This window comes from Rattus norvegicus, chromosome 11 (assembly GCF_021556685.1).
Source record: "Rattus norvegicus strain SHRSP/BbbUtx chromosome 11, alternate assembly SHRSP_T2T, whole genome shotgun sequence".
NCBI classification, from domain to species: Eukaryota; Metazoa; Chordata; class Mammalia; order Rodentia; family Muridae; genus Rattus; species Rattus norvegicus.
In genome coordinates, this window is record NC_141544.1 from 43,351,871 (window position 1) to 43,375,274 (window position 23,404).

General features: G+C 47.9%; 1 protein-coding gene across 2 annotated transcripts in view; it reads left to right on the top strand.

Annotated features, from left to right (window-relative positions):
* Positions 1–23,404, top strand: part of Hunk (hormonally upregulated Neu-associated kinase) — a 116,341-nt gene that overhangs the window by 92,717 nt on the left and 220 nt on the right. The window contains exons 7-12 of one of the 2 annotated variants that reach the window (XM_087575938.1): positions 221–383; positions 5,238–5,321; positions 11,654–11,701; positions 17,692–17,872; positions 20,213–20,790; positions 22,249–23,404. The exon at positions 22,249–23,404 is cut by the window's right edge and continues 220 nt beyond it. In XM_087575938.1, coding sequence (XP_087432064.1) covers positions 221–383; positions 5,238–5,321; positions 11,654–11,701; positions 17,692–17,872; positions 20,213–20,790; positions 22,249–22,254 — 1,060 coding nt within the window. In that variant the 3' untranslated portion in view covers positions 22,255–23,404. 2 annotated transcript variants of the gene reach the window in all.

The following is a 23,404-nucleotide window of genomic DNA, read 5'->3' on the forward strand; positions in this document are numbered from 1 at the left end:
GCTCAGTTGAGATGCCCAGCACCAGTCCAGCACAAGCAAAGCCCAGGATTCCATCTGCCCACACCACATAATGCACAGCAGTGTGCACCTCCAGTCCCAACACTCGGGAGGTAAACATGTGGGTCACTGGAGACCTGGGTGGGCCGTTCCATCTGCCATGCTTGTGAGTCACTCTGAGAAGGTGAGGAGGTGACTGGCTCCCTGTGTCTACCCCTCACAGGATTTCTCTGGAAGACCTGAGCCCCAGCGTGGTGCTGCACATGACTGAAAAGCTGGGCTACAAGAACAGTGACGTCATCAACACGGTGCTCTCCAACCGAGCCTGCCACATCCTGGCCATCTACTTCCTGTTGAACAAGAAACTTGAGCGTTATCTGTCAGGGGTAAGTGGGACCCTAGAGGAGCATCTTCTGTCTAGTGTTGGGAAGCTACACTTGGTCCATACTGTCATTTTAGCCTAAAACATGAGTCCCAGTCTCTTGAATGGGGGATAAAGGACTAGCAAAACCCATTTTTTAGACCGTGCTGCTGGTCTGAGATGTGATCCAAATGCTCTCCTATAAACGTTAGCCCTGGCCCACCCCTGAGGGGCTTAGCTCTGTCCATCTTCTGTTCTCAGTCGTCTGCTGGCATTCTGTCACCTCTTAGCTCTTTGGGTTCTCTAAGAGGAACTGGAGTCCTCACTGCTAGTAAAAGTTGGGGAGCAGTGCCTGGGTGTATAAAGGATGGGGTACGGGAAAACTATTCACTAGTCGGTCCTCTGTCTCGATGGTTTGTGTCTGCAGGATTCAGCCAATCATGGCTCAGAGATACTTAGGATTCAACCAACCATGGCTCAGAGATACTTAGGAGAACATTGTTTAGTGCTGGACGTGTGCATCTTTCTCCATCATTCCCTAAATAACAGTCGCACAGCATTCGTGTCATATTAGGCATTGGAAGTCAGTCAGAGATTTCAAGTGTATGGGAGAGGAGCATCGTTTCTATGAAAATTTTGTATGGTTTCCTGTAAAAACTTAACGCAAATTGGGATTTGTAGGAGGCCCTGGAACCAGTTATATTAGGGTGCCAAGACCAAAAAAAAAAAAAAAAAAAAAAAAAACCAAACCAAACCAAAAAAGAAACAAACATGTTTAGGTTTACGACTGCAGAAAATAAGAACACAACAGGGTTTGCTAGGTAGCCTCTGGCAGCTTCGCACAGGCTAGATGTTAAAAAGCCCAAGTGACAGGGTCAAGAGTTGGCTTAACAGCAAACCACTTAACTGAGAATGGGACCCCCATTGGAGGAGTTAGAGAAAGGATCGAAAGAGCTTGAAGGACCTTGCAACCCCATATGAACAACAATGCCAACCAACCAGAGCTCCCAGGGACTAAACCACCACCCAAAGACTGTACATGGACTGACCCAGGGCTCCAACTGCATAGGAAGCAGAGAATGGCCTTGTTGGGCACCAGTGGAAGGAGAAGCCCTTGGTCCTGCCAAGTTTGGACCCCCAGTGTAGGGGAATATGGGGGTTGGGAAAGGGGGTGGATGGTGAGAGGAGCACCCTTATAGAAGAAGGGGAGGAGGAAGGGATAGGGGCTTATGTCCGGGAAACCAGGAATAACATTTGAAATGTAAATAAAAAATACCAAAAAAAAAAAAAGAAAAGAAAAGAAAAGAAAGAAAGATAGAAAAGAAAAAGAAAAAGAAAAAGGAAGAAGTAGGAAAAGCCAAAAATAAATAAATGAATGAATGAATGAATGAATGAATGAATGAATGAAAGAATTAGCTTAATAGTTATGAGCACTTGGTTGCTCTTGCAGAGGACCTGAGTTCAATTCCCAGCGCCCACAACCATCAGTAACTTCAATCTCAGGGGATCTAGTGCCCTCTTCTTCTGCCACTCCCAACACTCATGCACTTAAATGCACTTTTTAAAATCTTAGTAAAGAAAGCCCACACACATCGTACCAGGCATGACGTCCACACATGTACCACGCGTGACGTCCAGTCCGGGCGCCAGCAGTACTTCGATGTCATGGCACTTTTATCGTCTTAGCCACAGGAGCTCATCTGTCAGTCTCTCCATATAAACAATCTCTCAAAGGGAGTGCTACAAGACAGCCTATAGATTCTATACAGTCCTGCTCTGCGTTGGTGCGGAAGCATAGGTACAGTGTAGACCAGCTCCAACAGAGCCAGAGAAACTCTGGATTGACAGAAGCCCATTGGAGGTTTGACTGAACGCTCTCTTAAAGATGACCCTGACCCTGTGTACATTGAAGGTCCAGTGGCTCATCTGTCTCTCGATGAGGATAGAACGGAGATGGTAAGGACAAACTGCTACAGGCAAAGTCACACAATGGCCTAATGTACCACAGAATTCCACCAACCAGCAGAGCTAGAAACCTTCAGAGCAAAGGATGAAAATCCACCTGTAGCCAGTGAAATGACCATCCCTCTGACAGGGCACAAACAACAAAATAGTATCTAGGAGGCACAATGGTCCCAGTGAAGCTCTTGTTAGCAGAGAGGCTGAGACAGTTAGCTAACAGGGCTTAGTGTGTGAAGAAACTTGACTGGAGGCCAGCCAGACATCAGGATGGAGGTGCAGGTGTGCCCAAGCTGACTCAGCTTAGAATTCACCTCCAGGAAAATGTGCCCAGAGCTTTCTTGTGCGTGTGTGCACGTGTGTGTGCATGTGTGTGGTGTCCAAAGGAAAGACAGATGTGAGAAGAAACACTAAAAAGCATCCCCAACAAGAACAATGGTCATGAAGAGATAAATGCTTTGTGCTTGTGATGGGGACCCATCTTGAGCTTTGAGGCTTTGAGACAGTATCTGTGTGACCATCCGTCATAGGAAAATGATACCAGGTGACAGGTTATCCTACTCTGGAACTGTGATAAGCCACTCTGAAAACAACTCAGGGTAGTCAGGGTAAGAGCTGGAGGCAGGAGCATTGGTAGAACGGTACTTGTGGCTTGTATTCCATCTTGCTAACTCTCTTATGGAGCCCAGAACCCCCTGCTCAGGGGAGTTACTGCCCACATTGCGCTGGACTCTCTATATCAACTAACAATCAAGACGATGGCTCACAGACAAGCTTGGTACAGATAGTTACTCAGTTGTAACTTTTCTCCAGGTGCCTCTAGGCCATGCCAAGCAGATAGCTAACACTAACCAACTTAGAAAGACAGGATCTGGGGCTGGAGAGATGGCTTGGTGGTTAAGAGCATTGACTGCTCTTCCAGAGGTCCTGAGTTCAAATCCCAGCAACCACATGGTGGCTCAAAACCATTTGTAATGGGATCTGGTGTCCTTGTGCTCTCGTGCCCTCTTCTGGCATGCAGACACACATGCAGGGAAGACGTGTGTGTGTGTGTGTGTGTGTGTGTGTGTGTGTGTGTGTGTGTGTGTAAAAATGCTTGGTTGAGCCCATACTTTGGAAAGTGAAAGTCAGGTTCCTGCCCTAGCCTCTGGGGTGTATCCTCATTCTTTGTCATGACTTGCCAGAGAAAAAGAATAACTTCAGGCAGAAGGGCCAACTGAGCGAGGTGGCCTCCCTTCCAAACAGCACACTTTCTTGAATACCTGACTTGCTGTATGAGACAATATCAGTTCCTTCCATGAATGTCAGTCCTGATGACCTCATTTCTGCTGCTCTCCTTCGTGTTAAATGCTCTATCATGTCTTAATGCTGACACATGAGGGACCAAACTTCCAGAAGGCAAACTTCTGGGAGGCATACTCAAACCATCACAGTATATCCTGTTAATTTATTACATGATAATAGTTGGCCTCTTTGCTCTCATCAAAACAACCTAAGAGAGACTTGAGGCTGTTCTTCGATTTTCTTCTATAAAAAGAGCACATCTTCAAGTCTCTTTCTCACCTTATCCTTTTAAATCCCCACTTTACTGTGTACTTTATAATGTAGATGATGCCTGAGTGGCCCCTGATGAATTATACATATGCATATTCCGGTAGATGCCTCTGTACAACTGTTTTACCCATTAAGGCTCTGGGAGATACCTTTTGGACACCATGCCAGAGGCTAAAAGTTAATCTTTTTTTTTTTTTTTTTTTTGGTTCTTTTTTTCGGAGCTGGGGATCGAACCCAGGGCCTTGCCCTTCCTAGGCAAGCGCTCTACCACTGAGCTAAATCCCCAGCCCCTAAAGTTAATCTTTTGAATGGTCTCCAAATAAGGAGGGTGTGTGCACACTGATTTTCGTTTTCAAATGATGAATGCAGTTCAGAACTTTTAGAGTGGACAGAGCCGATGTATAGGGAAGGTCTGTTTCTTATGTTACTGAATAATGTTGCTACAGCCTCAGGTGCTCTAGGTCTTTGGGTGTTTTTCAAGGTTAGATGGAAGGCGCTTGCTCCAAGGGCAGCATCCTATGGCTACTTTGAACACATTTACACCTAGCAACTTTGGTCCCTCACACTATTTTGACACTGGCATAGCTCATGTCAAGCAAGGGGGACCTTGTGTCAGAAACCGTTAGTCTGTGTCTTGCTTACCCTGGGCTCCTTGCCTTCTCCTGCTTTTTCCTCTCTTCAACTTGTTCTGGGGTCAGTTTCAAGTGTTGCAAGGCTGGGTGAGGCTTTGTCCAGTAGAAACCCAGACCGTACAGTTCTGACTGGAGAAGGGTTTGGTTTTCCTGAGCAGTAACACTTAACTCTTTAATCATAAGCTGTACTTGGTATAAAAACCCGTTTTCTAGGTAAGTGGAGGGAACTGGTCTCTGCCTATGCCTGCAGCTGGTGAACACGCAGGGATATCCAGATGTGGCTCACCTAACTGCCCTTGGGCACTGTTCCAGTTATCTTGGCCAATCATCAACAACCCATTGCAATTTTTCAAATCCAGCCCAGTGAACGAGAATACCTGTGTTTGTCTTCTTTCTCTTCCACTTCTTTCTTTTTCTCTTTTTCTTACCAAGAGATACATATTTTAAGCTGCCTCCTTTACTGGCTTCCAGCATGGCTTGCTGTGGCTCTCCTTGGGATGATGTAATCCCATCACCCCAAGCTATTTTTATTAGTTTTGTTTGAGGCTGGGTCTCCTGTCCCAGGTTAGTCTCAGACTTTCTATGCAGTCAAAGATGAATTTGAACTTCTGATCCTTCACTCTTGTCACACGGTCCTGGGGATTACAGGTATAGACACTGTGCTGTATAATAGACGTTTCTGTTTCCCAAGACTTAAGCTGTGCCTCTTATCTCTTTCTTGGACATCTCGGAAGAAATCGGACATCCAAGACAGCATCTGCTACAAGACCCAGCTCTACCAGATAGAGAAGTGCAGAGCTACCAAGGAACCCTATGAGGTGAGTGGCCCTAAAGCAAACTCAGGGGCTCTCAATCCACTTTAGGGGAGAATGGAAAGAAAGCCAGTTACTGTACGTCTTAGTAAGGGTTTTACTGTTGTGAACAGACACCAGGACCAAGGACAACATTTAATCTGGGCTGGCCTACAGGTTCAGAGGTTCAGCCCATTAACCTCAAGGCGGGAACATGACAATGCAGGCATGGTGCAGGAGGAGTTGAGACTTCTACATCTTCATCTGAAGGCTGCTAGGAGAAGACTGCCTTCCAGGCAGTTAGGAAGAGGATCTTAAAGCCCACACCCACAGTGATACACCTATTCCAACAAGGCCACACCTAATAGTGCCACTCCCTGGGCCAAGCATATACAAACCATTACACCATAGGATACAGAAATAGCAGAGGACGGCCTTACAGCTGAACCCTGGTGAACTGGTTTCCAATGGAGCCAAAATTACTCAGCTTCCAAACATTATCAGGAACATTTACACATCTGTGTGCTCAGTCTGTGTCACAGACGACTGACACAGTCTTGGGAGGCAAGACTCCAGTAATTTTTTCCCTAGTCTGTGACTGAGATTTGCTAAGTGCCTTTTACTTTTAAATAATTTCCATTTTAAATATTCTCTGTACATAGTGTTACTTTACATAAACCCATTTCATATGAGTACATAAACTTTGGGTGTATTTCCCGCATGCCCCACCCTCTCCCTTTCTCCCTGTTCTAGAATTAATCTTTTGTTCCCCTACACATCTTTACTCCTACTTTCATTGCATATATATATATATATATATATATATATATATATATATATATATGTGGTTTTGTGTATTCTGTAAAATCTAGGACCCATACATAAGAGAAACATATTTGTCTTTTGGGCCTGGCTTAATTCACTTAATATTATTTTCCCCAGCTTTACCCATTTTCCTGCAAAGGACACAACTTTGTTATTCTTTATGGCTGAAGAAAACAGAACCCAATCCAACCTTTTTGTGTAGATAAGTTGTAGACCGCATCTTTCTTACCCATCCCTCAGCTGTCGGACGCCTCTGGCTCCGCCCACGGCTTGGCTATTCTGAGTAGAGCTGCAGTAAATACTGATGGGCAGGCATCTCTGGGATGCGCTGACTTGGAGGTCTTCTGGGTGGCTCATTCTGAAATCCATCTGGATGAATCTCTTGAGCACTCACAGTTGGAACCAAAGCATGGGCTACTCAGAATCCGGTGGAATGGCACAGCTGGCATGGGAAGGAAGATGTAGCTGAAGAGCAGGGAATGTTCTAGATGGAAGTGAGTTTTCCAGTCAGATGTTGCCAGCGTCTTGAGAGGACCTTCATGGTACCTGAGAGGAAAACACTATGGTTCTTGAATTTAGTCAAAACTAGTATCCTATGGCAGCTCAGCTCGATACAAACTTGGACCAAAAGTACACATTGTGAAGACCCACACAAGATGTATGGGGCTTCCTGACCACCAGGGTTCCCCTGGGTTCCTTTTTACTCAGTTTCATTCCAAGGAGACAGAACTCTTCCCTGTAGAGAGTTCGTCAGCAGCTGAGGCCTTGCCACTGGAACTTTAGGGAGAACTCAGGAATTCATTCACTGAAGGATTGATCAAAAAGGGCTCTTCCTCCAGACTGTGGCCACTCCCTCCTTTTCTATATCAAATCCCCATCCTGAATGTGAGAGGCTCACCTGCTGCTAGGGAGGCCTCCCTCTGGGGTTGGCCTAGCTCTGTCTAAGGCCAACACTTTGAGGGCTGAGTGTGAATGTTACAGGAGCTCAGGAATGGGGCCAACATTGAAGGTGGAGGCTGGGCTTTGCTGGCTGTCTGTTCTAGACAGAGCCTGGGGGCAAGGGAGGGAAAAAAACAGAGGAGTTGGGAGATCCAGGGCAGTGGGGAGGGGAAGGGAGTGGTTGGGAGGGAGAAGCCTGAGGAACTAGGAAGATGGTTTGGCAGAAGTTGCAGAGCCAGCTATGCAGTTGTCCTGAGGATGCTGGAGTGAGCAGCTTTGAGGAAACAGAGAAGGCAGAAACCCCAGCGCATGGATTAGGGGAGACAGAAAAAGTGGAGATGGTGAAGACAGGGAGAGAACTTGGCCTCTGTGGGAGGACACAGGGCGGGCTGGAGGGAGGCTGAGGAATGAGTCAGAGAAGGGTTGGGGTAGAGGAAATTAATTAATTGCCTCCTTTGAGACCAACTGTGAAGTTCCAGGATAGAAAAAATGGAGGAAGCTTTTGGGAGGATGGGCCAATTTCCGCAGACCCTGAGCTATAGACCCAGGCAAGGCTTTTAGGCTGAGAGCAGGAAAATAGACTAGAGAGCCAAATGCTTCTGAGCTCCAGGCCTAGCGACCCAGTTCCTACTCCACGTTGCCCTTCTTAACATGCACATTAAGCTCTGTAGTCCTCAGAGGAGGCTGTGTCCTCCCTGGGAACATAGAGTAGAAACACAGTATCCATCAGCAGGGGCATAGAATAGAAACACAGTATCCATCAGCAGGGGCATAGAGTAGAAACATGGTATTGATCTGAAAAGACAGCCCCCCCACCAAGTCCTGCTATAACTTGTCCTCCTTAGAGGAGGTCCTGTCCTTCCCCAGGGTCATAGAGTAGAAACATAGTATCTATCTGAAAAGACAGCCCCTCACCAAGTCTTGCTCTGTGACTTGTGAGCCCCTCAAACCCTCTACTCTTTGCTCCCCATCTCTCACCTGCTCCCAGCATCCTCCCCTCTTCTCTTGGAGCCTCTGCCATGTTCTCCTGGTCCCCACATAGCTACTCATCATTCTGTTCTCCACACAGTAGCCAGAGTGGACTTGTCACTGTCCTTCTTGAAGCCTTGGAGGCTCTATGACATGGCTACCAATGTGGGAATCGTTTGGTTTGCTTTGGTCCTATGCCTTAGCCTCACATCCAATAGAAACCCACACTTGCTTTGTGCCTCCGAGGTTTGATTTTATCACTCCCTACCTGGAATGTCTACCCTGTTCACTCTCCAGGACCTTCTCCCACTTTCTTTGCCCAGTCAGTGCCTGTGAATCTTCAAATCTGGAGGTATGGCCAGCTTCCCAGGTCCCTTGCCTTGCCCTGACATCTGCCGCAGCCTCATTCTCTCTAATGTGGTGGTTGTCTAGCCTTCTGTTGTACAGGGCTGGTCTCAGCACTTTCTCATTTGTTTGAGGGAATCACCTGATGAACAAATGACTCTCCCAGTTTGGCCCATGAGTTCCGAAAAAGCAAGGACTGTGTTAACATCCCAGGAGCCTGCATGGTTCCTGGCATGGTGGAAGTACTCCATAAATATTTGCTAAGTGAACAAAGGATAGAATAAAACGGCCCTTGCCCTTTGTCAGAAACAATGAACTGAGGCAAGAACAGAAGAGATTGAACAGTCCAAGAGCAACCCTTAGGTCACTGCCTACGGCATCATAAGCAAGAGGTGTCATCATTGGTGACTGGGAAAGACTTCTCGGTATCACTTGCAGTGAGACTGGTCACCTGGAAAAATTCACTTCTAGTTATGCATTCAATTTTTTAAAAAGAGTGCATGTACCCTGAGTGTCCCCAGGCCTCCTTGCTCACGGCTGTCTTTTCGTCTGCGCCTCTCTCATTCCCAGCCTTCTGCCGCTGTGTCTGTAAGAGCCAGAGCCCTGATGGGAAAAAGCCCCATCTCTCATTCAGACTCCTTTTCCCTGACGGTTATTTCCACTTGGCCAGAGAACACACGGCGAACGTTTTAAACATTTGTTGAAATATTGAACAGTTAGGATTTAAATAGGAGCACTAATGGGCAAGCCGCATCTCAGTTTTCTATGATCCATTTGTTTCTCCGATGTGCAGTATTACTTCAGCTAATTGAATCATAGTCTATTTACTACACACCCCACTGGTCTCTGCTGGAACCTAGAGAATGGAGCCGGGCCAGGTAGAAAATGTCCTAGCAAGGTCTTAGATGGCCCAGGCTTCACTGCAGTCACTCAGAGCCCCTGGGCTTCATCCGAGTTCCACAGGCTAGCATGGGAAGGAGGGGGCAGGGAGACAATACCAGGGTGAGGGTGGATGGGGACAGAGAATGGAGTGTGAGGTTGCAGTTCATGGCGAGGAGGTGGCTGGAAGGCCACATCCTCCTAGAACATCATGAAGCTGTGTCCTGTGCCCTGAGTGTGCGGGTGGCCTCCTTATTTCCTCATCTCTATTCTTTACCAGAGGACAAGTGAGCCTAATTGAGTTTTCAAAGCTTCCCTCTGGGGATTACAGTGCTGCGCTACTAAGCATTATTCTTCCTCTTTGTGTAAAACGGCAAAGACTGCTTTGTGAAATTGGAACCTACAGTCGGGAGTGGTGGCGCATGTCTTTAATCTCAGTACTTGGGAGGCAGAGGCAGGGGGATCTCTGTGGATTGGAGGTCTGCCTGTGTACACGTGAGTTCCAGCCAGGACTATATAGAGGGACGCAGTCTCAAAAACAAGTGGGTAAGACATGTATCTCACTTGGAAACACCAATGTGTGGTGTCCAAGGGACCTCTGGGCCCAGTGGGATAAAGATGGGACAGTCATCATTTTTAAACTACTTATTAAAAATATCTTCAAATGGGCTAAATATAATGCCTTTAAACACAGAATTTAGCCATCCAGGGCTACACAGAGAGAACCTATCTTAAAAACAGGCCTAGTGCAAAACCATATTTATTGAAATATCTTTAATAATGTTGATTCATAAAATGTGAACTAGAAGCGGGGGGTGGGGGTGGGGGGATGTCCGTCCACACAAGATTGAGGTCATGGGGCAGCAGGGGATGGGATTTTTCTGACCTGACGGTTGTAACAAATAAAATCCCAGAGTGCACGCCTCGGTTCTAGAGGTCAGTGTGACTTAGGGCTGGTTCCTCCTGAGGGCTAGGAGAGGGAACCTGCTCCAAGGTGGTTCTCTAGGGTCTGGCAGTTGCTGTTGGTCTTCCCTCCTTGGCTTCCTTCTTCTGCATTCTTAGATGCATTCCTGTGTCCACAGTTTGTAATGACACCGGCCATATTGCAGGAACCCTCCCTCCCCACCCCATAACCTCGACTTAACTCAATTATTTCCTATAAATACCTGGCTCAAAACAAGGTTCTATTCTGGTTCTAGAGATACTGTTAACTTGTGGGGGCCATTAGTTTAAAGGTAAATATTAAGATGTTCAGTTCACGACTCATTTAAAAATCTCCATGACTTGGGTCTAGAGAGACGGCTCATCAGTAAAACACTTAACTGCTCTTGCAGAGGTCCCTGCTATTGTCCCCAGCACCCACATGGAGACACACAACAGCCTGTATCCCCAGTTTCAAAGGGCCCGAAGCTGTATCTTCTGTCCTCCGTGGGCACCCACACATACATGGTACATATGAACTCACACAGACACACATATATGTACACATAAGGAGCTATTTCCAGTGATATCTGCTGCCAAAGGGGACATCCGTTTTCTCCAATGGAGTGTCACAACACACAATGAACTCTGTGGCTTTTGCTTTTGTTTGTTTTGATTTGTTTTTTAAGAGAAAGAAAGAGAGACCTTGAAATTGGGTGGTAGATAGGATCCAGGAGAAGCTGGGGAAGAGGGAAACATGGTCAAGCTCTCTCTCTCTCTCTCTCTCTCTCTCTCTATATATATATATATATATATATATATATATATATACACACACACACACACACACACACACACACACACACACACACGCACGCACGCACGCACGCATGCACGCACGCACACGCACGTGCTATTGGTAGCTACAATGGGATCAGAGAGGCTGGAAGAAGTACCAGCCAGATATGGGCCAGCAGGTAAAGGCACTTGTCACTAGAGGACCAGCGTTTACGCCTTAGAAACCACATGGTAGAAAGGAAGGATCCAGCCCTACACAGGGTCCTCTGACCTCCACGTGTCTATCATGGTATGCCTCCAAACACGTATTTAACAAGCAAAGTTAAATTCATAAATTAGAAAGAGAGTTTGAGCTGGGAAAATGTCTGAGGAGAGCCTCGGGTGTTGGGTGGGATCTGGCTCTCGATGTGGTTGCTGCGCCCATGGCATCTTCACTGCGGGAGAGTCATGTTGAACGGCTTCATGTCGGGAGAACAGTCCTCCCCTCCTGAGCTTTAGGGTTTAGTAGCTTTGCCTGGAAGATCTCTGCCTGTGAGTCCTCCGCACACTGCGGTTCAAGTTGATTCTTTTCTGTGGACATGGAAATGATTAATTTCCCATCGGGGGAGCCACGGCGGGTAGAGTTCTGGGAGGAAGGGATGGATGTAGCTTCTTGAATTGATGAGAACTGGTGTTCTTCACAGGCCTCCCTGGATACCTGGACAAAGGACTTTGAACTCCATGCTGTGCAGGTGAGAACTCGGGAATTTCTGATGGGTTAGCAGGCTCTACAGAGAGATGCGTTCTCTCTCACTTACATATACATATGAAAATAGAGACAGGGTGGAAAGAAAGACAGATAGACAGAAAGAGTCGTCTTTTAAATTCTTGTGTGTGTGGTGTATGTGCATGTACATGTGTAACTATGGAGACCAGGAGAGTGCACTGGGTGTCTTCCTCTGTCACTTTTGTGCCTTATTCTTTTGAGGCAGGCTCTCTCTTTCTGAGCCTGTAGCTGGGTTTTCAAATAGGCTGAAAACCCCAGAAATATTCTTGTCTTGGTGCTCCCATAATGCCAGGGTTACAGGCATGCATAAGGCCATGCTTGGCTTGTTACATGAGCGCTAACATCCAAACTCAGTGCTTGGGTAGCAAGCACTCCGAGGCCCGGAGCCAGCTCTCCAAGCCTGGTTGTTTTTTCCTTAAGACTTTGAACGGATTGGATGAGGCATACACATTAGGAGGCCCATCGACGGTCTTTAGCCAATGTGGCTGCCAAGATCCTATACATACCTTTGCAGCAGCATTTATAGTGGTGTTGGCCACACACAGCCAAGTTGACACACGGCGTTGACTGTCACATGATCCCGAGTATCAGCCAGTCTCCCCTGAATCAGCCTCTGCAACCTTCTTTCCTTATCCTGAATCAAGGTGTACAGAATCCTGTCCATAGTTGATCAGATTCCCCCTCAGATGGGCTTGGTGCCTACTGTGCAGAGCCATGTTTCTGTGTCTTTTACTCCTGGCTCTATGATTTGATTTATGAACCCAATCTTCTTTTTATAAACTTACTTATAGTTGCTATTTTTTTTCTGCAGCCAAATCTGGCTCTCCTTAGCATGACAGGCACAAAGGAACCAATACCAACTGGCTAATGACATCTGGGAATGTTGGCCATCTGGGGTGGGAGGGCTCTGATGCTCTAAGCAACCAGGTGAAGCCTCTTGATTGTCAGTCAAGCTCTACCTTAACTTGGTAAAATTCATGCACTGACACTGATGGAAGCAGCTTCAAGTGCCCTCAGCCACCGGGGCTCACTCTCAGTATGGAAGAGAAGTCAGTTTCCGAAGGGGCAGCTCCCCTTTCAGCCTGGGGTGATAGGAGGTCTGTCCTGGTTAGGTCAGAGTGTTTGCCAAGCTGATCAGCATGCAGGTACAAGATGGATCCTGGCTTCGCTTGCAGAGCTGAAGAGGACCCACACTTCTGCTTAAAGAAGGGATACACTACCCTGGAGGCGATGGTAGTTGTTCATGGTCACGGCAAATTGTACAGAGCAGGGATGGATTCAACTGCCATGCTATAACCATGGCTGTCCTTCACTGGTGACTGTCATGTCTCCAGGGACGGTCAGAAAGGCAGAATCGAAAAGGACCCAGCTTTCTGGAGCTCAGAGCTTAGAGTCTGAGGAACAGGCCTCTCCCATCAGTGGAGCGGATTCACATCTGTCCCTGGACACTCAGTTGATGTTGGTTTCTTCCACTGAATGGCATGTCATCCTTTCTGGGTCCTCGTTAAAAACTTTTGTATCTGTTTTACATATCTCTGGCGGGTGTAACCGGGGGCCAGAGGTCAAGATTCTGCTTGTGGGGCTGCAACAACGGACAAGGTGCCATTGCTATGGCTTGAGAACTTGAGTTCAGATCCCTAGCACCTACATAAAAGCCGGCAGGCATAGTAGCCCACCTGTGACCCCAGTACTCAGAGGACCCCCACAGGTAGCTAGTTAGCCTGGCCAAATCTATGCTCTCCAAGGTCAATCAGAGACTCTGACTCTGTAAATAAACGAGAGCATGACTGAAAACAGCAAGTGATATCAACTGACGTCTATGTGGTCTGCACATGCATGTGTGCACACACATACAAACACACACACACAAAAAAACACACTTGCATGCACACACATATACACACATACACCACACATACATACATATAAACACACACATACAAACACATACACATATAAACACATACTTGCAAGCACATACACATGCACACACATACACACATACACCGCACACACACATATAAACACATACACACATACAAAAACATACACATACATACATACAGACACATCACAAATAAAAACATACACTCATATGCACACACACATGCACGTACATATACACACATATACCCCACATACACACACATATATATACACATACAAACACACGCACACATTCACACACACATACAAACACACATACCACACACTCACACACATACACAAACACCCACCACACATACACACAAGCCACACGCACGCATGCACGCACGCACGCACGCACGCATGCACAGCTGCTTGTATCCACATCATGTGGTCTTCTCTGGTCTGACTTGGTGATATAAAACTTCCCTGTGGATTAAAAGGGAAAAGTGCTTGGAGTCAAGATGGTGAATTTCCTTACAGTCCTCGAGCCCTCAGTGATGCTAGGGAACCCTGACCAAGGAGAATCAGGGAAAGCCCGTCCCTGCAGCCTCAGCTCTGGTGGGTGGGGCACCTGCCCTCAGAAAGCAGAGTCCCATCTTTGTTTCCTCCGAAGACTACTTCCTGTCACGTTGTTAGCACGCTGCTCCCTAGGGGTTTCTTTTGGAGAAAACAGGCAAATGAAAAGGTCTAACCATGTGATCATCGACTTGGGTTTGGGGCAATGGATCAGGTCTTTGGTTAAATAAACATGTTTCCTTTGGCCCACTGAACTTCCACATGAACTGGCCCATGGTCCACCCTCTTCAAGGAGTGCTGAGGCTCGAGCTCTTGACTGCTCCCTGGAATAAGTTACTAGGAAATTTCTATGGAGATGTATGTTCTGAGGGGTTTTGGGACATGCTGGGGCACAAGCCCAACAAGGGTGGCCTTAGCAGGGACATTTGGAGGTGTTCAGCTACAAGCAGTTTCGTCTTCTCACAATGAGGCCCTCTCCTCAAACACGGGAAAACTTGTTCTTACGGCTAGCAGCCTTGGCCTCCCTCTCCAGCAGACGTTCACATCTTACCTACTTCTGCTAAGTTCAGTTCGCAGTGAGGCTGGCCCAGCCCAGAGCTTTTATAACCTGATTCTTAAACCACAGAATCCCTGAAGGGGCTGGAAAGAAGCCACAGTAGGTCCCTACAGCTGCTGACGGCCGTCCTGTATCTGGGTGTACAGAGCAGCCTGAAGGGACCTTTGCTGTGCTCTCTCTCTCTCTCTCTCTCTCTCTCTCTCTCTCTCTCTCTCTCTCTCTCTCTGTTTTAAAGTGGAGTGAATGCAACTTTTAACTTTTTTTTTATCAAGTTTTATTATAAAGTGCATTGCAAAAGTGTATCATTAGATTTAATTTTCTCCTCCTTGAGGTATTACCAGATAGAAAATGGTGACTTTGCAGGAGAACAGAGAGGTTAAAAAATAAATTGAAGACAGGAAGACATTCTTTCAGACTTTTCAGGGCAAACCTAGCCTCTCCTCTTTCATGCTTGATAGAGGTGTGTGTGTGTGTGTGTGTGTGTGTGTGTGTGTGTGTCCATCTGCCCACCTGTGTTTGTGTGTCTGTCTGCCTGTGTGTCTGTCTGAGTCAATATGCACCTATCTGTATGTGTATCTTTGTGGCTCTTTCTGTCTATCTGTGTGTGTATCTTTGTGGCTCTTTCTGTCTATCTGTGTGTGTGTGTGTGCGTGTCTGTCCGTCCGTCTGTCTGTGTATCTGCTATAAAAGCTTGCTTTCCTTTGCTTTAGAGAAGGCAGAGCGTGCGTGGACCAGTTATGTCTCATGGAAGCAGAGGAGAGCAGTAGAGACCTGTGATCATCTCCTGCCCCCTTCCCACGGTCACTCGGAGCACACCTCGTAGAAATGCCACTTCACTTTCTATTGTTACAACAGAATGCCTGAGAGCGGATAATTTATGAACAACAGAGGTTTATTTCTTACATTTCTGGCTGCTGGGAAAGTCCAAGGACTTGGTGCCAGTGTCTGGGGAGGGAAGTCACAGTGTGGTAGAAGGGACCGCGTGTTTGGAAGTACAGCCGGCATTCTTCTTTTACTGGGAGGCTGTTCCTATGGTAACTGCGTTTCCTCCAGCTGCCACCCCCTGACCCTACCCCAGGCCACATGGAGACGGTAGTTCACAGAACTGATGAGGGCTGTAGAGCTGAGGTTTCCGTCTGTTCAGGAGAATCACTGGACTACCCCAGGCTGGTCCCTCATCAGAGGACCCTGTGACCTTAGGAATGGAGGCGGAGGAAGGAGCCTGTAGTAGCTGTGTGAGCTACTGTCCTTACCTCCTGCTCCCCTCACTGGTTAAGGAGCTCCCCTCCCTGGGTGTGGCACTGAGGACCCAGCATCCTCACTTCTGACCTCTTGAGCCGCTCATAGGTACTAGACATTGGTGAAAGTGCAAAGCGACTCCCTCACAAAGCTCTTTAGCCTGTGAGTGAGAAATTGATGAGCTCCCTCAAATTGCAAAACCTCTTCAACTTGAAGGCAAGAAGAATGTGGAAAACAACCTTCCCCTCAGCCAGGGTGAGGCCAGGGAGGCTTTGCCTGTGATTAACAGTCGACATCAATGTTGTCATCAGGGCCAGGGAAAGGATTTCTCCTTCTGCAGCTGCTTAGTGGCTTCACTGTTCTCAGAAACTTGAACTCAGTTCATTTTAATCAGTCTGGTCTTCCCTGACCCTTTCTCCCTCCCAATAGCTGCTTCTAATGCCGGTTCTAAGTACCTGGCTCAGTGCCAGAGGCTGTGGGGTTGAAGGCAAATCAGTCAGGTCCACTCCTGTTAGAGGGATCAGGATCTGGTTCTGTAAAGATAAAATCTACTGCTCAAAAAGTGACAATACCCATGCGAGTTTTAGGTCTATACGTAAATGCTCCCACACGCGGATGGTAGACAGGGTTAGAAGCTCACCAGGGCTTCTCTGGCTCTGTATGGTTTAGACTAAACATGCTGGGTCTCGTGTTAAATGAAAGCAGCTATCTCTGTGTTTGCCAAGTCTTCGTTGCAGTCAGGATCTCAGGGTGCCACTTGGGGAGGGAGGGATGGATGGATGGATGGATGGATGGATGGATGGATGGACAGATTGATGGATAGATGGAGTTAGTATTTTGAGTCTGTTTGGAGTTTTTCATTATTGTGCTAGCTATCTGAAAAAACAACTTATAGGACAAATTATTTTGCTTCTTATTTTGCTGAGGTTTCAGACCATAGGGGTAAGGGCAGAGCAGGGCTGGTTGTATGGTGACAAATGGAAGCAATGGAGGGTTGGAAAGAGGCCAAGGCAAACTGTAACTGCCAGTAACACACTCAGTGCCTTTCTCTCAACTACGCCCCGCCTTCCTAAATTTCACCTCTTCCCTAACATTCCTTTCAAATCTTGAAGCCATCAACAGATTCGTAGATAAGATCAGCACACTCATGAACTAAGGGCCCCAGGACTTGCCGTTACAGACACCCCAGGCCGTTACAGACACCCCAGGATTAGGCTTTCTAAAGCCCCTATAAGTTGTTCAAGCCGAAGGTCAAGATTAACCACAGCCAAGCCTTATTGTGTAGGTCAGGCTGGCCTTGAATTTGAAAACCTCCTTACTCAGCCTCAGAATTCAAATTTAATTATAGGTCTGCACCACCATGCCCAACCATGGCAGCACTTCAGTAGGTCTTTGAAAGTTTGAATTTGTTTCCTCCTTAGTTCCTTCAGATTTTTCCAGAATACCTGATCACATGGTGCGGCCTTGACCGCTCTGGAATGTATTGACACAGTGCAGTATAAGTGAGCCAGAGAGAGTCCAGGTTTTCTTGCTCCGGGCAGAGGGAGCTGGCTCACTGGAGCATGGGCTAGCCTCAGCCTTCCCTTCAATCCATGCACTGATGAGTATCCAATATGATGCGCTCTTCTCCTCTCTCTGGATGACTTTTTCGGAGATGAATCCTCAAGTATATATCTCGTGGGTGTCTGAATATGTTTGCTCACTTTGTTTTGAAGGATAAAAAGCCCAAAGAACAAGATAAAAGAGCTGATTTTCTTCATCGTCCATTTTCCAAGAAGCTGGACAAGAGCCTGCCTTCTCACAAACAGCCGTCGCCCTCACTGATCACACAAATCCAGAATACCAAAGCCCTGCTCAAAGACCGGAAGGCCTCCAAGTCAGGCTTCGGCGACAAAGGTGGGTCAGCTCCACTGGCCTGCTCGGTGCTCGCCGCGGGTGGCTGCATGGGCTCAGAACAGAGGTGATTACGCCTCTGGGAGGTACCATTGGTACATCTAAGGCTAAGGGACTCAGGCCAAGCAGCGGGGTGGACCACCTGTTCGGGATTCGAGAAGACAGAGGTGGGCACATGGTATAATGAAACAGAGGTCGGGGTACGTGGTGCTGCAGGTACACAGTGCTGAGGGCGAAGATGCAGAGATGTGGTCGAGAGTCATCAGGGTGCTTGCGACTGTGGAAGAATACTTGAGGTATAAGGAACTCTAGAGGCGGGAATTAGAACAGAAATCAGTGTCATCGGAGCAGAGGCTGGTACGTGGTACTGGAGGAACCGTGATCAGATGATAGATAATTGTGGTATGAGAGTCGGGGTCCGTGGCATGCAGGAGCAGAGGTTTTCATGCATGGTATTGTGGGACTAGGGGCCAGGGTGTAAGGTATCACAGAAGCAGGTCAGGACGTAGGAATAGAGGGCTATGTGCAGCCTGAGAGATTGGCACACGCCGCATTCTGGGGCTGGGATGAGTACCCATGACTACAGGAATCAACAGGGTAGATTGAGGAGAACAGAAGGTGGAGGTAAAAGCGGGTGCTGAGGTGTAGTCCTATTGGAGCTAACATGGCCCCATGAGACATTCAAGTGTGACCACGTCTGGGTTCTGGAGTGGTGGTAGGATTCCCCGACCCAAGTTCAAGTCCCAGCTCTGCTGTGTGCTGGGGATCAGAGGTCTTCCTTGAGTCCCTTAGTTGTGACAGCCACTGGGTGTCAGAGCTATTAAGTAAATCCATTGTGTCCTGATTCAGAATCCATTCCATTATTGATAACTGACCCATGTGACCATCCTTGGATGATACAAGATGCCTGAGAGGGGACAGGGAAGCTGGGGCTGTCCTAGTGTAGAATCTTGAGGCAGGAGGGCTCTCTTTGTATAGGTTGGTTGCAGGGTTTCATTATTTATTTATGTCCAGAGGTCAAAGCGTCTGATCCTGAGGCTCAGGGAGGGGTGTGGTCCTCTGAAGTCAACTCAGACTTGTTTGCTTAGTGAGACCCTGGGAGGCCAGCATAGTATCCCTTCATTTCCCAGAGCAGCGTGTCTTGGCGCACAGAACATAACAGACCTAGGAAGGGAGGCAATGCTCGTGCGCCAGCCGGATCACTGTCAGAATAAGCCATTAATGAAATCCTACTTCTTCCTGCTGTCACATCCCAGGCATCTGCTGCCTGAGGAGATTTACTTCCGGGTTTGAGTATATGTGGGGATGGAAGATTCTCTGAGCCCTTGGCGGCTCCGGAAGCCACTCCTGCTGGGCAGCACCCTGCTCCTGCAGCTGGGCCATAAAATGTTACTCAGTGAAAAGGCCCCTAGGTACAGCCCAAGTGTGAAGCCTCTAGGGGGTTTCCCTCTCCTTCCTGTCACAGTTTACAAACCGGGATGTTAGTCAGTGCCAACTCGGGATGGAAAGTCTAGCCATTGGCTACTTGCCTTTGCTCAGTAGTTCTGTTTGAAGTTGACAAGGCTGCCTTGATTTTAAAGCCACAAGGGAGCCTTAAAAAAGGAGGGGTACCTACAGCCTGAGTGACCCCGGAAGCTTTCGCACTAAGGGCCAGTCTTCAAAGTTCAGATATTGTACGAGACTCTGTGTGTTCCTAGAATGGCCGAGTTCATGGAGCTGCAGGTGGAATGGCGCTGTCGAGAGTGTAGAGAAACACTCTCGACAGATAGTGTAGAGATAGAATGAGTGTGTGCTCAGTGGCAGCGTTATTTCTGCAGGATGAAGTGGCTGTGTGTCTTTGCCAAACTGTAGACTGAAAGAAATTGAGCTGGTAAACTTTCTGTTACATATGTGTGTGTGTGTGTATATATATATATACATATATATATATATATTTTACCATGATAAACTTGTAAGAAAGTGTCTGAGGGGACACAAGTCTTTCCATAGTTAGCAGTCAAAAGACCAGTAAGTCAGACTCTGTGGATGTTTTGGTCTTTAGTGGACATTCTGTTAAGCAGGCAAACCCCTCTATTCAAAGGCCTCTTGACAGTGTCTGCAATTTTCAATTACCAAAAGGGAGTAGCTGTTGAATTGGGCTAGCCTCGTGTCTCCTACACCCTAGAAAGACTTGTGTGGTTCTGTGGGGCTTCAGGTGCTCTGACTGATCTTCCTGTAACTAGCCAAGGCTGTTTGCTTCCTCCTGCCTTATATGGGTTTGCTTATTCAGTTAAGCCGGGGGCAGCATGCACGTAATGGCTGTGTGAGAACCTATTTTCATGGTCTTGTTTCCCTGGTATATAGACTCCTTCGGCTGCCGAAATCTTTTCCGAAAGACCTCTGATTCCAATTGTGTGGCCTCCTCTTCCATGGAATTCATCCCTGTCCCACCTCCCAGGACACCAAGGATTGTAAAGAAACAAGAGCCACACCAGCCAGGGCCGGGAAGTGCCAGCATGCTCCCCAAGGAAGAGCCCCTGCTGCTGGACATGGTTCGCTCCTTTGAGTCAGTGGACCGAGAGGACCACATAGAACTGCTGTCCTCTTCCCACCATTATAGGATCCTGAGCTCCCCTGTGAGCTTGGCGCGTAGGAATTCTGGTGAGAGGACACTCTCCCCAGGGCTGCTGTCCGGAAGCACGTCACCTCTCCAAACGCCTCTGCATTCCACACTGGTCTCTTTCACTCACGAAGAAAAGAACAGCCCCCCGAAAGAGGAGGGTGTGTGTTCACCACCTCCGGTCCCCAGCAATGGCCTCATGCAGCCTCTGGGGAGCCCCAACTGTGTGAAAAGCAGGGGAAGGTTCCCCATGATGGGCATTGGACAGATGCTCAGGAAGCGGCACCAGAGCCTGCAGCCTTCCTCAGAGAGGTCCCTGGAGGTCAGTATGTCCCCTCTGCAGCCCACAGCCCCCTCCAGCCTCTCCTTCGACATGGCCGATGGTGTCAAGGGCCAGTGTTAACCTAGGATGGCGAGATTCTGGGTCTCTGTGAGGAAGGATGTGGAATGGGGTTCCACACATGCTTCAGGGCACGAGTGAACAAGCCTATGGGAGCATCTTTTATTCTTTTATTCCTGCTACACGATGTCCCACGCTCATATCAGCTAAAATCCACAGACTCTAAGTCCACACACTCACCCAGGGACCCTGGGAGATGCTGAGGTTCCGGGACCTGAGGTGGGTGTTGGTTGGGGGGTGGGTGGGTGTGGGAATCACACATTCCAGCCTGAGATCCTCTTCGCTATCACCAATCACTGAGCCCTCTCCAGTATCCCCCGTGGGCTCAGAACTAAAAACCACACCTCCATCTGCTAGGCCGCTCCGATCTCCAGACTGGTACCAGGCCTCCTCTCCCTCTGCTGTGTGTGCCTCTCACAGACTGCTGTGTTCAGTGGTCAGCTACAGTCTCACGGGGACCACACCATTCGCTGTAAGAACGTTCACCCAACCTAGGGATCCTTCCAGCGAAGGAAGCAACCCCTCTTCTCCTAACAGAGAGTCCCTGTAGGAGAGCAGGAGAGTAGAGTGGTGAGTCAAAGCGCTGGACCCGGAGGGAGATGGGATGGCACCTCAGACAGAGGTGGAACCCAACAGTGAAAGGTGAAGACTCCTGTGTAACACTTGGACAGATTTTTCTTTTCTCTCCCCCCCCCCTTTTTTTTTTTTGTTGAAATTTACTGAGGATTGAATGAACTTGTCCAAAGAGATCTTTCTCTATATGAAGTAATTTTTTTTTAAGACAAGGGAGGGTCTCATTAAGTGGCCCAGGCTGACTTCAAACTCATGATCCTCCTGCCTCAGTCTCCAAAGTGATGGCATTACAAGTACATACCCCTGTGTCTGGCTCAAAATAGCATTTTAAAAAACAAACAAACAAAACAACTAAATGGCCAGATGGAAAGTAGTTTTACCAAATTTATGTGGGTTTTTTTGTTTTTTGTTTTTTTTTTTTTTTCTGAGAGGCTGCAGCTCAGACCGCCGAAAGGCTGGCTTGAGTGGTAATGGGAGGGGCATTGGACCATAGTGGTCTGCTTGCCTGAGGGATGGCAGCTTAGCCATTCTGTGTTTGTACTGTGGCAGCAGCAGAAGGCATAGAAGTTAGCTCCAGATGGTTCTGAGGAAAGAGAAAGGTTTCTTAAGGCAGAGTTGAGGCAGCCAGAAGCAGGCATTCGCTGTGCTGTACCGTTCTGGCGAGGTTAGAACTTGGCTGTTCTGCTGGGAGCCAGGAGCAGGTTTGCCCCCTGGGAGCACGCTAATGGATGGCTTCATCTCCAAGGAAAACAGTGTCCCCCAAACATGTTTTTCAGTCCACACCGTATTCCTCACCTTCCCCTCCAGGATTGAACCAAAGATGCGTTTCCGGTTTTGTGACTGTGCCGCCCTGTGTGTCTTTTGTGGAACCCGGTGTTGTCTGATCATGTCCAGCTAGCACTTGATGGAGGACTGCCTCTCTGTGGATCCTGGGCCCTGGTACTTAGCAGGGGACGATGAGTACCATTGTCAGGAGGGGAAGACTTGGCACAAATTGAACCACAGCTAGTTTAGGAGATGGGTTTATGGAACGGCCCAGAATCTTTGGTGTTTGACAATTTCAGATGTGATCAGAGACCTTAGCTATAGCCATGAAGCCGGTTTCATCATCTTGGTCCATTGATTCTCAAGTGGACAAATTTCCGGGAAATCACAAAGCCAGCCTTTGCCAGTGAGGATGAGACAAAGCACCAACCGTCTCTCATTTACTATTGGTGGCTTCCTTTGGCCTCTCGCAGCTCTGACTGGATAAGACGAGAACACACGTTTGGCTGGCCCTGGAATAAAGATGCTCTCCTTTTGGGTGATTTTGGTAAGACCTGGACTACTTAAACCCTAAGGAGGAAATGACCCCTCCTGAGGACCCATTAAGAGGAGGCCAGTCCTTTCTCCCAGCAGTCTGTGGTGTTCTTCAGCATGACTTCAGTCCAGCTTCCAGGACTTACCACTGAAAATAGAACTCTTTAAGCAGAGAGAAGAATCATCTACAGACTCCCTACTTGATGTGATATGTTTGGGGTTTGATGGGTGATAACTGCCAGATGCAGGCACGTGGCTCTGCGAGCCGGTAGGATGTGTACCTGTGTGCTGTGCCTGCCCCCTTTCCTTTTCTTGTAGCCCCTTATGTCTTTTTCTGGCTGTTTGCTTTTCTCACGCGTATACATGCCTATGTTGGTGTTAGCTCACGGAGAAAGGGTTTCTCACTCTTCGGACGCATCGCAAACAGCGTCGGTTGTAGGGCTCGCTGCCTGAGTTGCCACTGGTAACTTGGACTCCGAACTCAGGTGGGTAGTGAACCTGTTGAGAGCAGGAAGGGAGACAAGCTGTGTTTTGGGGTGCACATAAACACCTGACAGACAAGTCTTTGGAAACCGAGTGAAAGAAGAAATGTTAAATTCCTTGTTGTTTTATGGTATTTATACGGAAAACTTGACTATCCTTTTGTTACGTGCAGAGTGTATTG